The sequence below is a fragment of the Heptranchias perlo genome, chromosome 8 (assembly GCF_035084215.1).
Source record: "Heptranchias perlo isolate sHepPer1 chromosome 8, sHepPer1.hap1, whole genome shotgun sequence".
NCBI lineage: Eukaryota > Metazoa > Chordata > Chondrichthyes > Hexanchiformes > Hexanchidae > Heptranchias > Heptranchias perlo.
This window is the reverse complement of record NC_090332.1, coordinates 64,454,948-64,469,966: the sequence shown is the minus strand read 5'-3', so window position 1 is coordinate 64,469,966 and position 15,019 is coordinate 64,454,948. Positions and strand designations below refer to the sequence as shown.

General features: G+C 45.9%; 1 protein-coding gene across 4 annotated transcripts in view; it reads left to right on the top strand.

Moving 5' to 3' along the window:
* myo6a (myosin VIa) overlaps positions 1-15,019 on the top strand; it is a 226,242-nt gene that overhangs the window by 112,481 nt on the left and 98,742 nt on the right. For all 4 annotated transcript variants that reach the window (XM_067989192.1, XM_067989190.1, XM_067989191.1 and 1 more), the window contains exons 5-9: positions 5,778-5,907; positions 7,221-7,326; positions 8,294-8,349; positions 10,425-10,522; positions 10,626-10,790. In XM_067989192.1, the coding sequence (XP_067845293.1) occupies positions 5,778-5,907; positions 7,221-7,326; positions 8,294-8,349; positions 10,425-10,522; positions 10,626-10,790 (555 nt within the window). The remainder of the gene's footprint in view (positions 1-5,777; positions 5,908-7,220; positions 7,327-8,293; positions 8,350-10,424; positions 10,523-10,625; positions 10,791-15,019) is intronic.

The window sequence follows — 15,019 nt, the reverse complement described above, 5'->3', positions numbered from 1 at the left end:
CATTGACTGCGTCCTCTACTGCCTCCCACTGCCTTTTAAGCATATGTCTGGAGGGCCTCTTGCCGCCCACCCCCCTCCCCTCGCCACGGGATGTGGGGTGCCCGCCCTTCCTTCTGTCCACCTCTTGCACCAAGGCCTCTAGTGCATCAGCAGAGAACCTTGGTGCACACACTCTTGCAGGTCTGGTATCAACTGGCACCAGCAGATTGGTGAGGCCTGGCATGCAGATTGGAGGATGTGGGTTTTAGTTGTGCGCAACTTGAATTCAGTGTTTTAATATCACTCAACTGTTTGTAAACATACGGATGGGACCTGCATCTGTGTATTACATGTGCAATGTCTGATCTCTGTTCAGACTCCGTGCAGACATCAGACTGTTTTTAGCAAATTACAGGTACCAGCTATCTTTCAGGGATTTTGGCAGGCTGTCAGTGAGATATTCTGCCTTTGAGATTGGGGCTCCCCCTGCTGATGAAAAGTTCAAATGTCCTTGAATCCTCGTATCAACACTGATTTGCAATGCTGCTTTCAAGTAAGTACTGAGGCCGGACGAATGTCTCGTCCTGTCTGCGCAGGAATCACCGGGCGCGAGTTGATCGCGGTACCCACGCCTGGTTTATGGTCTAATCCAATTTAACCTCCCATATGTTTTTCTTCAATCCTCCATCGTTGGAGGCTCTATTTAATCACACAGATCTTTTGTATAATGCCCATACCAGTCTACAGATATCGCTGAGCAGCACTCAGACTAGGCCATTTAACTGGGCGTGACCATTTGAGAGCATTTCTTTTTGAAAATGTATGGAATTATAAAATGTCCTTTTTAAATTAAGAAACAAGCTAAAGTTACTAACTGCAATTGGATAGATCGGTACATCACTGTTCACAAATAAGTAATATCAAATGAAATTCTCTATCGTTAGATAGCAGATGGTTAGCGTTCATGACTCGTTTTAAAATAGCGCTTCAAATCGTTTGTTACTTGTAGCAGGGTTTCAGCACTAAAATGTTTAATGTGAATTTTTAGATTAAGTGTGACTTTCTAAAAACGGTTCTATGCTTTCATTTAAAGGAAGGGGCAGTGCGGTTGCTGCAAAATGCTGAGCGTCAATCTCCTACTTACGTACAAAGCCTGCCGGAGACACTTTTAGTGCTGGTTTAAAGAGATAACTTTAATTGCATCCTTGGGGGAAAAAAGCTGTATTTTGTGAAGTCACAACACTTGACCCGAGAAAATCTTTGTCTGTTTCTGTCATGTCCTCTTCAGACATAGTCGTTGTCACGAAGGACATCAAGTTGCTGAAATACAGAGCTGAGGCAGCTTTGTGTTGTTGTGTATATTCTTTAAAATAATAATTGACTGACATTTTGGGAGTCAGGATCTGTACACCACTGTCACTGTGAGCGCTGCAAGTTTACCAGGAGTGATGTCCTAGAGTCCCAGTTTATTCTGAGTTTTTCAGTCCATTTCTGATTTAGGTACCCAGATAATAGATGCATTCTCCCCTAATGCTGTAGCTAATGGTTTGTCACCGAGTCCTGCTTTTAGTGTGCCGTGAGCAGATGGCACAAGTTGTTGCGCTGGCTTCTCTTGTCTTCTAAACATGCTGACCTGGCTCTGTGCCATGGTGTAATTTGTATGATGCAGGTGTAGGCAGAAGCCATTGCACTTCTACAGTAACATGTAATGATAGTGGGACACTCTGCTCATGAGCTGAAGAACGGGCCTCAGTTTTTCCAGCGGGCCTAAAGGGAGAGCCATGCCATCTAATAAATTGGGAGAATTGCGCACAAAGCTCACTTTTTAGCATCAGTATCCCAGGACCTGTTTAATGAGGTATAACGTCCTTTTGATTTGTAGGCCCCACTGGTCCTCAGGTCCAACTTTGACTGCTTTGTATGTGTGGTGAATACTGTGTATCTAAAGAGCACCTAATGTTTTTTGGCCATTGCCAGCATGCCAAGCCACTCAGGCTGTCTGTACAGACCAGTAAAACAACAACTTGCATTTATACTGTGCCTTTAACATAGGAAAGCGTCCCAGTGGGGTAATCAGAAATAAATGGACTCTGAGCCAAAGGAGGAGATATTAGGAGAGGTCACTCAAAACTTTGCTGCAGAGGTGGGTTTTAAGGAGGGCCTTAAAGGAGATGGGGAAACAGAGGGGCTTAGGCAGGGAATTCAACTGTGGGGCCTACACCGCTGAACATACTGCCAACAACTGTAGGATGAAGAGGGGGAGGGATGCACAAAAGGCCTGAGTTAGACAAGAGGAGGCTTTGGGATGGTGGTGTTGGGCTGGAAGGGGTTACAGAGATGGGGAGCCGCAGGGCAAGGAAGGGGTTTAAACATGAGGCATTTCTGGGACCACGGGTGATACCTGAGTGAAACTTGGTGTGGGATAGAATCCAGGCTGCAGTGTTTTGGATGAGCTGAAGTTTATGGAGGGTGGAGGATAGAAGATGGGAGGCTGGCTAGGAGAGCATGGGAATTGTCTTATTTACCAGACACAGATTGGGACCATATAACAGCCAAGGGGGAAGAGTAATCATGGGTTTTATAAAAGGTGTTGAAAACCAAAAGATAACACTGTGCACTTTCAGGATCTGGAAGTGACAAAGGCATGGATGAAAAAAGACTTGCTTTTATATTATACCTTTCACGACCTCAGGACATCCCAAAGCGCTTTACAGTCAATGAAGTACTTTTGAAGTGTAGTTGCTGTTGTAATGTAGGAAACACGGCAGCCAATTTGCGCACAGCAAGGTCCCACAAACAGCAATGTGACAATGACCAGATAATCTGTTTGTGATATTGGTTAAGGGATAAATATTGGCCAGGACACTGGGGAGAACTCCCCTGCTCTTCTTCGCAATAGTTTTGTGGGATCTTGTATGCCCACCTGAGAAGGCAGACAGGGCCACTGTTTAACGTCATCCGAAGGTACTCCCTCAGTACTGCACTGGAGTGTTAGCCTGGATTATGTGCTCAAGTATCTGGAAAGGGACTTGAACCCACAACTTTCTGACTGAGTGCTTCCACTGAGGCAGGGGCAGAGGTGGGCAATGTTACGGAGATGGAAGTCTTTATGATGAAGATGTGGGATTAAAAGCTCAATTTGGGGTCAAATAGGATGCCGATGACTAATCGGGTTCAGTGTGAGGAGGGAGTTGAATCAGTGGCAAGGATGTGGAGTTTGTGGTGAGGGCCAAAGAAAATGGCTTCGATCTTCCCAATGTTTAACTGGAGGAAATTGCATTCACTGTTTTGTGTTCACTGACCTGTGTGGCCTTTCCTCACCTAATGGGGAAGATATAATAGTTGAGTTTATAATGTCAAATTTTGACTTCAAAACCACATGCGCAGCTCTTAAAGTATGTTCTGGCTGTTGTGGAATGTGCCACTCAGTATGCACGGAGGAGTTCTACATGCCCCTAAGACCTCAGCAGGGATTGATGTATTGCATTTAAAGTTCTTCCCTCTGATTGTGTCTGAGAAGCACCATGGGGTGTTTTTGTATGTTAAAGATGCTATATAAATGCAAGTTGTTGGTTGTGTCATATAATCACGCTGCAAAAGCAGTGGGGCTCTGCAAAAACATGTCAACACATTCCCCACGATATACGTGAGCTGACTCTTTGGATCGCAATTCTTTCTTTCTCACTCTCTCTCTTTCTGTTGTAGTTTCTAGATGACCCGTACTTAGTTTGGGAGAGGGAGATGTAGCTGAATATTAATGGTGATAGCTTCAATCCCCAGCTTAGAAATAATGAATAGCTTCATTAGGCTGGGGATGTGCTCAAAAAACTCAAATTTTCACTTCACACAGATGTTGCAATGTCTTGGTCTGATTTACCAGACAAACCATAACATGGCCGGAAAGTAGTCCTGAAGCGTGCGTGCGCGTGTGGGTGTTCCTGTTCACTTCGTGTGTCTGTCTGTCCGTCAGTAAATTTCTTGTCTAACATTTTCACTTTACTTTGTTTTCCTGCACTGGAACTAATGTAGGTAAGGTTGTGATCTGAATGCTCTGCTCTCTAGCAGCTCACTATAAATTGCAGCATTAAAATCTGAGATTTCATCCTCACACTCAGCAGGTGGATTAAATTTGGTGGTGCATCTTATGGCATACATAGTTGGTTAGACTTCTTCCTACACCCTTCAGCTTGAATACAATTTGCGCCGTAACTTGCTAGAAGTGCGAGGGCAATAGGGGCATCTGGGACCTTAGTGAACGACAGGACCAGCAATTTATCATCTTAACCAATGAGATTTAAGGATTGAGAAAGAAACAGAAGAACAACGGAAAAGGAGGGTAAATTAGAATCAAATCGGGTATAGAAAGAAAATAGAGGGAAAGAAAGATTGGATTAAGAGAGCGAGGGGAAAAAAAAGACAAAGGAAAAGTAAGAAAAAAAAATTAAAAGTTTAACATTTATTAAATCTCTAACAACAATTTACTACATGCAGGAATGAGACTCGATAGTTTAAATTGTTCCTTTCTAGGATGGAGAGATTGATTGGCATTGCATTAACAATTATCACGTCATTAGGAGTACTTGTGCTGTTAATTATGGGCCCTAACTTTCTGCAGTGAGTTTAATGGGCAATTAATGTAACTTGCAAATCCAGCAAGTTCTTAAAAATAACGGGGAGGATAAGGGAGAGATGCTGTTTGTGCGAAGCAGACGGCGGAGTGGCGTAAATTGACCAGCAAGTTCTGGAGATTCGTAACTCACAGCATGTCTCTCCATCTCCTGAACTTGCCGGCCGATTTGCACATTGATAATGGCGCGCGTCATTAATCCGCCGTTGTTTTTCCGGGAAGATTTGGCCCTGCCTTTTAACAATGAATGTACACAATAGTGAGTTAAAGGTGAGGTGTACTCTACTGAACTGTTTTACAATCCTAAGTGCTATAAAGGCAGGTTTTTGTTTTGTATTTCATTGGTGATTTTCTGTTGCCTCTTAAATATTTCATACTTGGGATCTGTTGATTAGATACAGTCTGGGAGGAGACATTTTGTGTTGAATGCCTTTTTTGAGTGACGTCTTGAAGTTTCACTCCAGCGACATTGTGAACGAGTGAGGGCAGCACTCCTTATTTATTCTGTCATATGAGGGGGAGATCTATACTTAATGTCTGCTCCCTGGGTATCTTTAACTAGTTGTATACATGCTAACAATGGCGGTGGGGGTGGGGTGTGGGGGGGGGTTGTGGTGGTGGAGGTTGAAAGACTCCGGTAAGCTTGCAGATATCTCCTGTTGCAGTATTGAGAGATTATGATTCAAGTAGCAGATGTTTCTCTTTTTTTCAATTGTAAACAATTTTACAACACCAAGTTATAGTCCAGCAATTTTATTTTAAATTCACAAGCTTTCGGAGATTTTCTCCTTCCTCAGGCAAATGTTTGCCTGAGGAAGGAGAAAATCTCCGAAAGCTTGTGAATTTAAAATAAAATTGCTGGACTATAACTTGGTGTTGTAAAATTGTTCACAATTGTCAACCCCAGTCCATCACCGGCATCTCCACATCTTTTTTTCAAAGCAGAATTTGTTTTTAGTATTCAAATATAGCCAAGTTACTAAACAGCATTGCTTTTTTTTGGAACTTTGAATCTGTTTCAAATGTTATAAAATTGTGTTCTTGTAGGAATTTTAACTTCCATTTTAAGTAAGGAAGACTAGTTGGATTCATTGAGTTCTGGAAGCCAATGACCGAGCTTGAGGGAATTTTCAGCATAGTTCATGTTCCTTATCCTACTTTTCCTCCACAGACTTATGTAGCCAACATCCTGATAGCAGTGAACCCGTACTATGACATCCCCAAACTGTACTCGTCAGAGTCCATTCAAAAGTACAAAGGGAGGTCCTTGGGTACTTTGCCACCACATGTCTATGCTATTGGTGAGTAATTTTGTGTATTCCCTGGTCACACATTGACATTGTATCGAAACCCAGGGCTTGTGCTCCACATTGAGGTAGTTTCCTTTTCATAATTTTGGTGCAACATCGTTGAAGATTTTTGAAGAACTGTGCAGTGTTGCATAATTTAAAAACACACTTTAAAATATTTTATGTGTTTGCTCCGTCCTGCCCCCTCAAACCATATTCTGGGTGTGGGTAAAGGAACAGGAAGCCTCTACTTACTGTCCATCTCTTGTCCTTGAAAGGTGGTTTGGGAATTACCATTCCCCCTGGTTTTCCTTTTCTCCCTTTGAGGAGGAACTTGTTCCCTCCATTCAGTCCCTTCCCCTGACAGCTGAGGCCAGGGGCTCATAACGTAGGAATCTTGGGTTGGAACTCCAGTGTGTGGCACCAGCATGCCCCCTTAATGTTGTATTACCTTCATAACATGTCACCCCCTTTAAAAATAATGACTTAAATATTCATAGTGCATCAATTGACAAATTATATACTATCTGCCCAAACACAGTTAAATTAACACTGTGCAGTTTCACAGTATTGCTCTGAGGTGGGAGATACTAGAATATTAGTGATTGATAACTATATTGGAATAACTTTTGTTATGGCAGTAGGTTTATAACTTAAATGATGAACTGACCAGGATAATCCTATAGTGTTTTAATGCACATCTGTGCAAGGTCTTAGAGTTTGTAAGTGTAGAATTTTCACTCTAGAATAGTCTTGTGGGGTAGACAAACTCTTGGGTGCGTTTACACTACAACTGCAGGGTTAGAGTGGTTTTGTCTTTGCACAAATGCGAATCTTATGGTGTGAATGTGCCATTAGATCTATTAAGTTTTAATTCTGGGAATTCGTCCAAATGATGTCCATGAACCAGAAGAATTCTCAATATTTTACTGAAGGATTCATCAACTCGCCAAAAGATTACTTGGTTTTACAGAACTGAGGTTCTTTGCTGCAGTTGAAAGGGATCAAGTTGCATTACTGGACTGTATATATTGCCCATAAATGATTGATTGTTTCAGGGCTGGCCAGTAAAATGATTCTGAAAAATATATTTCTTGAAAGAGCTAATTTTTCTTCCAGTAAATCTTGCACAATTCTCAGAATTGTTTTATTTGTAGTTCTTCACTAATGGAAATAATTTATAAGTGTGTTATAGTTTTGCACTAAGGAAAATGTATCCTTTGTGACGAATTATCTTAGAGGTGTTCAACAGATTAAAAGTTAGATCTTATGTGGTCTCCGATTTGTCTAAACTACTTTTACGTATTTTTAATCCCAACCCTTAGCTGATAAAGCGTACCGTGATATGAAGGTGCATAAATTAAGCCAGTCCATCATTGTGTCAGGAGAATCAGGTGCTGGCAAAACGGAAAATACTAAGTTTGTTCTTCGGTAAGTACAAATCTTATGGCAGACTTGACTGAATGCTTTCTCTATCTTGCTCTCGCTCTTGCTTTTGCTCTCGCCCACCTTCCCCTTCTCGCTCTTGCCTTCCCCCTCTCTCTCTCCCTGCCCCTCCCGTTCCCTCCCTCGCTTCCTTCCTCTCCCGCCCCCCCTCATCCCCCTCCCTCGCTTCCTTCCTCTCCCGCCCCCCCCTCACCACCACCCCCCCCCGCCCCTCCTCCTCTCCCTCTTTTCCCCACCGCCCGCCCCTCCTCCCCACCGCCCGCCCCTCCTCCCCACCGCCCGCCCCTCCTCCCCACCGCCCGCCCCTCCTCCCCACCGCCCGCCCCTCCTCCCCACCGCCCGCCCCTCCTCCCCACCGCCCGCCCCTCCTCCCCACCGCCCGCCCCTCCTCCCCACCGCCCGCCCCTCCTCCCCACCGCCCGCCCCTCCTCCCCACCGCCCGCCCCTCCTCCCCACCGCCCGCCCCTCCTCCCCACCGCCCGCCCCTCCTCCCCACCGCCCGCCCCTCCTCCCCACCGCCCGCCCCTCCTCCCCACCGCCCGCCCCTCCTCCCCACCGCCCGCCCCTCCTCCCCACCGCCCGCCCCTCCTCCCCACCGCCCGCCCCTCCTCCCCACCGCCCGCCCCTCCTCCCCACCGCCCGCCCCTCCTCCCCACCGCCCGCCCCCCCTCCCCACCGCCCGCCCCCCCTCCCCACCGCCCGCCCCCCCTCCCCACCGCCCGCCCCCCCTCCCCACCGCCCGCCCCCCCTCCCCACCGCCCCGGCTCTCTTGTTACCACATCCCATTGCCATTAATAGTTTATTACAGTCTTGTTCTGTGTGTTGTGTTGCAGAATCTCTGGGGTTTTGCTGAATGCTTACAGAAGCTATTTATTCCCTTTTTCCATCTGTGACATTCTCCAGCTATCACGAGGGAAGCGGCGATTTATTTTATTTCCCTTCCATTTTCTAGGTACTTGACTGAATCATATGGAACGGGTCAAGACATCGATGAAAGGATTGTAGAAGGTACGCAGTTTGTAGGAAATGTTAAATTGTGCACATGCTGTTGACAAAAAAAACCCTGCACTTGACTTTTAACGAAAAGGAAATTGTAGTGAGACTGGACAGGGGATTAAATACCTACTGTTGCCGTGAGCAGTATGAATTTTATATGCACATAGATACATTTTTTGCATTGGCACCTGTCTGTGGGGCAACATGCTCAATCATTATGGGAATTTGTGTGAGGACCATAGAGATTCTGGGAAACATATAGGAAAGGAGAGCCTTCAAGAAAAAGGTGTGGCGAAAGAGTGGGAAAATAGTTGGAGACAAAGAGAGATACAGACACCACATTGAGAAAAGTGCCAGATGGTTAATAGAAAAAGAGTGAAAAACTTACAGACTGAGAGAAACGAGGAAGGTCCAAACCAGTAGGGAGAGAGTCAAAAACAGTTACAGGAAGATTTTTTAAAATCTCTGACTAATGCCATGAGAGAGGGATCAACGAAACTTTCAAAAGTTAATCGATAATAGGGTAACATGTTGATCAAATCAACTTTCAGTTCACATTTATACTAGTGGAAAAACATTTCACAGAAACAGCAGAACCCTTGCATTCCCTGAAGAGTAATGCAAGGTAACCACACATTGTATTTGTTACACTAAAGTTAGGTAGAACCTTTAGTCATTTGCACCAAATTTCTATTAGAACATAGGTTAAAACCAATAATGGTCCAAAACTACCTTTTTGTGACGGGTGAATATTGATGATCTCTCCACCCACCCCGTTTTTGAAGTTATTCTGATCTCTCTTGCCCCTCCCCGCCCCCATGCCATGCACAGTTCTGTAAACGAGAGGATGTTCAGGCCACTTTTCCCACTGGCTGTAGACAGATGTGTAGGACTGGTACAGTTTGACTGTCTCCGGCCTTCTCTTTTGGGGAGGATCCTCCTGACACCCAGGGGGTGATCAGGAAGGTGTGGAGAATCATGATTCACAAACTTCTAGTTCCACTTTGAAAGAAAGACTTGCATTTATATAAGCTCCTTTCACAACCTCAGGCTGATCCAAAGCTTTATAGCCAATGAAATACTTTTGAAATGTAGTCATTGTTGTAATGTAGGAAACGTGGCAGCCAATTTGCACACAGCAAGGCCCCACAAACAGCAATATGATAATGACCAGGTAATCTGTGTTTTAGTGGTGTTGGTTGAGGGATAAATATTGGTCAGGACACCAGGGAGACCTCCCCTGCTCTTCAGCTGTATGGAACATCATGGAAAGACTGACCTGCTCCTCATCCGGTGTCCACACACAAACACTTCCCAGCAGGGTGCACTGGTTAACATTCGGGAATAGGAGCCGTGGTTATCTTCATTCCTCTAAGCCAACCCTGGGATACTCACTTGTCTGAAAATTTGAAATGTATTTCTGTAGTGTTTTAAGTGGAAGCTCAGTGGTTTTGTGGTAGACTGGAGCACCTCAGTCACCCAGTACAATACTTATAGTGTATGCTGACACTGAGGGACACCTTTTTATGTAAATTAGGGCAATCTCTTGTGATCAAATCTTGCTTATGATCAACTTTTTATCCCCTAAATAACAACAAATGTTAGTGATTCAAATATCATGGATACAAGTTTTGGAAATTAGGAGTAAGAAGGGAAATCAACAAAACTTTTTTTTAATACTAAAGTTAGTTGAGTTGCGGAATGTATTGGGAGGGACACTGATTTGAAAGGTAGAGATCAGTTCAAAAGGCAAATAGATGTGTTTCTGGAGATAGAAGACATTGGAAGGGTATGGTGAGAAGACAGGCAGATGTAGTTGAGATCCAGCAAAAGGTGGGGGTGGTAGATAAACAACTGAAGTAGAGAAGATCCCGGACTATGGAGAGAAAGCAGGGCAGTGGGATTAGTTTTGATTGATCTAGCAAAGAACCAGCACATAGATGATGGGATAAATGGCTTCCTTCTGTGCTGTAAACTGCTATAATCCTATGGACAGGCTTGTTGTCTAATGGCCTTTTTACCCATCCCTCATGTTATTACTGTACAGACTGGAGAAGACTTATTTTAATCATTTATTTCCAAAACAGCTAATCCCTTACTTGAGGCCTTTGGAAATGCCAAAACTGTACGAAATAATAATAGTAGTCGATTTGGAAAGTTTGTAGAGATCCATTTCAACGAGAAGGTAATTTAAATAAAAGGTTCTTTTAAAAAAAAATGTTTCCAATTTTAACACTGAATGTCAGTTCCCAGAATGTCTCCCTGTGTTTTTCCCTTCCCCCATGTAGAATGCTGTCGTTGGAGGTTTTGTATCTCATTACCTGTTGGAAAAATCCCGAATCTGTACGCAGAGCAAAGAAGAAAGAAATTACCACATCTTTTATAGGCTGTGCGCAGGTGCTCCTGAAGAAATTAGGCAAAAGTTTCACTTGACCTCCCCTGATAACTTCCGGGTGAGTTCTATGCCATAGGACCTCAAGTCAGATTCCGTGCTTTTACTTATCTTTTCTCATATATATATTTTTAAAATGGGTTGCTGTGGGGAGTCTGCTCCTTCACCTTTCTAACGGCAGATGATTTCAGACATGCCGATACTGGGTTCACGGCTGCTCGTGTCTCCCCCTCTCTCTTTTTCTTGGTACTGAAGTACAACGAGCCCTTGAATGTTATCTTTAGTACTCAGCGCTGTCTCTGGTTTGATTAATTGTGGGGTGTTGCTGCGAATATAGATTTCAGAGGCTGGAAAAAAAAGGAGTGGGTGGCAACTTGATTTAAGATCTTTGTGTTCCGTTTGGGGGGAAGATTCAGAAGTGGGAAACGATCAGTATATTCTACAGATAATTGGTCAATTCCATTATTGTACGACATGCCCTCCCACTGCCAAAACAAAAATGGTATCATGACAAGAATTTGCAGGGGGGAGTTGCTTGGGGATTTACATCTGAGCCTTGGGTGGTTTTTTGTATTTTATTTGAGATTCGTCATTCTTCATAGCATTAATTTAATTCCAGTAAATCAAGGTTGCCATCTGTATGCATAGCTGAATGGTTACACTGCTATTTATGGAACATGGAATACTCGTCTGAGAAGGCTGCAGATCAATACCCTTAAATGTCGGGGCTACACCCAGTGTTGAATATATGAATGCGATTGACACCTCAAAGGCCCCTTAAAGGAGAAGATACTGCTGGGGAAATGCTCTCACTGTAAAATACTTAGTTTTACCTGGCTCTTTGGCTTATAATTTAGTGGGAGTGGGGGTCAGATGCTCAAATCTATAATCTTCTGAAGAGTTGTCCCTTTGGAGCCTCATTATTTGGCATTTTAAAGTTCTTGGAGATAATGTCCACTGGCTGCCAGGTAATTAATCTGTGTAGCGCTGACCAGGAGTCATTTATTGATTCAAGTTTGTCCCTGCTTTACTCTTAGCTGAAAGCATAAAATTCAACAGGTGTACTCTTAAAGTTAACATAAAAAGCCTCCCATTGGCATGTACACTGACTAACAGCAACTTGCATTTATATAGCACCTTCAACGTAGTAAAATGTCCTAAGGCACTTCATAGGAGCGTAATCAGACAGAATTTGATGCCTTTGTAATTATCCCAATAACTAACTTTGGGATACACAGTTATGGCTAGTGGCCAGACCTGAGGTGGGCTTCAGGGGAGCATTATTTTGTATAGCATTCTTAGTGTTTTTAAGGGGGCAAGGCATGCAGGAGATAAATATTTTACACTGAAAGTATTTCCACTGCAATTATGTTGTCCTTTCTAACTAGAATTATTGGGAGATCTCCAAATATTTTGGAAGTTTGATTGGATAAAACGTTTGACAGTATAGGGCTCTTGTCGATAATTCTTTGTATCCTTGCCTCAGTCTTGTAGTGTATTGTGGTCAGGGCATCTCAGCCTTTGAAGTGTTCCAATTCTGTAAGATAGACTGTGACAAGACATCGTGACTAGGGGTTTCATGAATGTCTTTGCTGCTCTAATAATCGCTATGGTAACGGTAAGACATGGTGCTTGGGTTGCTCAGGTTATACGTGATCTATAATTGTCACTGTCGAAGGTTAAAAGAAAAATGAAGTGAACAAAATTCCATGCCCCCCTGCCCCCCCGCCCCCCCACCACACATAAAAGAATCATTGTTTTGGTGATGGGTGAACTGTTATACTGTGAACCAATGTGTGATTTCCTTTAAAAAAAAACTGCGAATAGAAATACTACCACTAGAGGGCAGTGTTGGGGAGGGTTCAGCAAACCAGAGCCCTTATGGCGCAGCATTTTTAATCATAATGGACTCTGAGCTGATCAACTCCCCATGATAGTAACTAGGGAATAGTTTGGTCGTTTGCTTCTCACATGCTGGTTGTTCTCTCAACACTGTAGCTGTTCTGTGCTCTCTGAAATGAGCAGGAGCCTCAATTTGATATCCTGCGGTGAAAATATGGCGATAAAACAAACTGTTGTGTGTTTTACACTGCATTGCACTGCAGAGGATATTTGGTTCATTTCTGAAGAGTTAACTTTATTTCTCAAAAGTAAGAATTCTGTCCTAAGCTTTTAATTCCACCCATTAGAGGCTAGAATGTTGTATCCACTAAAGGTTTGTCACCTGGCTAAAACTGTTACAGTGGGTAAAAGCTGGCTATATTTATATTCCAAACTTTAAGGAACTTATAAAATTAAAAACAGAAAATGCTGGAAAAGACAGAAGGTTCCACCTAAAATGTTAACTTTCTCCTGAAAATGCCGATCACCCTGCTGCATATTCCCAGGTATTTTCTGTTTTGGTTTTGGATTTCCGACATTTTTGTGCTTCTGCTTTTCATGTTTGTGGAATTCCGGCTTTGCTCAGCAGGCTGAGGGGTAAACAGATGGCTGTGTCAGTCCTGCGCTCAGCTGTCCCTACAAATGGAATAAGTGCAGTCATTCAACAAGTAAACACTTTGGTTCAGAGTATCACTGGTTCTATCTCCTTTAACAAGGAAGGTGCTGCCGTTTCTTGCTCAAGGCCAAAATCTCTGTGCGTTCTTAAGTGGTGCTCGGTGGCAATCAACACATCCACAGTTTGTCTTCATCGGTATCTCCTCAGAATAGTGTGGCAACCACTCACCGTGTAGACTACAGAGATCAAAGTGAATTCTATTTGCCTAATTCTTGCAGATACTACCTACAGCCACAGACCCAGCAGTAGGTATCGCTACAAGCTTGGCTTCCAAGGCCTAACCTGCTTTGCTGCTTGTTGAGCTCACATCTGCAACAAGTCAGGTTAGGCCTGGGCCTTTTCTCAGACGGTCTCTGTAACTGTAGCTGAATAATGCAGGTAGCAGTAGACGCACACCTTGTTTATGCAGTGGATGTTTGTAACCCTTTGAGCACTGAAAATCATGTCTCTTTCGAAATGTTTGTTATTTATAGCAATTACTATTTGCAGAATGTTAATGAAGGATATTCTGTAGTAAAATAAGAGAACTAGATGATCCTGTTGGCAATAATGTACAGTGGAGATGCTAGCAAACCAGATGGAACTCTGGAAAATTTTGATGTAGTTGATTGCTGACCAAGTTGGAAGTGTGTTTTTATGTTGGGTTCACAATTGGGGCCCTGGCTCAGTCCGGCCACTGGGGCCCTGGCTCAGTCCGGCCACTGGGGCCCTGGCTCAGTCCGGCCACTGGGGCCCTGGCTCAGTCCGGCCACTGGGGCCCTGGCTCAGTCCGGCCACTGGGGCCCTGGCTCAGTCCGGCCACTGGGGCCCTGGCTCAGTCCGGCCACTGGGGCCCTGGCTCAGTCCGGCCACTGGGGCCCTGGCTCAGTCCGGCCACTGGGGCCCTGGCTCAGTCCGGCCACTGGGGCCCTGGCTCAGTCCGGCCACTGGGGCCCTGGCTCAGTCCGGCCACTGGGGCCCTGGCTCAGTCCGGCCACTGGGGCCCTGGCTCAGTCCGGCCACTGGGGCCCTGGCTCAGTCCGGCCACTGGGGCCCTGGCTCAGTCCGGCCACTGGGGCCCTGGCTCAGTCCGGCCACTGGGGCCCTGGCTCAGTCCGGCCACTGGGGCCCTGGCTCAGTCCGGCCACTGGGGCCCTGGCTCAGTCCGGCCACTGGGGCCCTGGCTCAGTCCGGCCACTGGGGCCCTGGCTCAGTCCGGCCACTGGGGCCCTGGCTCAGTCCGGCCACTGGGGCCCTGGCTCAGTCCGGCCACTGGGGCCCTGGCTCAGTCCGGCCACTGGGGCCCTGGCTCAGTCCGGCCACTGGGGCCCTGGCTCAGTCCGGCCACTGGGGCCCTGGCTCAGTCCGGCCACTGGGGCCCTGGCTCAGTCCGGCCACTGGGGCCCTGGCTCAGTCCGGCCACTGGGGCCCTGGCTCAGTCCGGCCACTGGGGCCCTGGCTCAGTCCGGCCACTGGGGCCCTGGCTCAGTCCGGCCACTGGGGCCCTGGCTCAGTCCGGCCACTGGGGCCCTGGCTCAGTCCGGCCACTGGGGCCCTGGCTCAGTCCGGCCACTGGGGCCCTGGCTCAGTCCGGCCACTGGGGCCCTGGCTCAGTCCGGCCACTGGGGCCCTGGCTCAGTCCGGCCACTGGGGCCCTGGCTCAGTCCGGCCACTGGGGCCCTGGCTCAGTCCGGCCACTGGGGCCCTGGCTCAGTCCGGCCACTGGGGCCCTGGCTCAGTCCGGCCACTGGGGC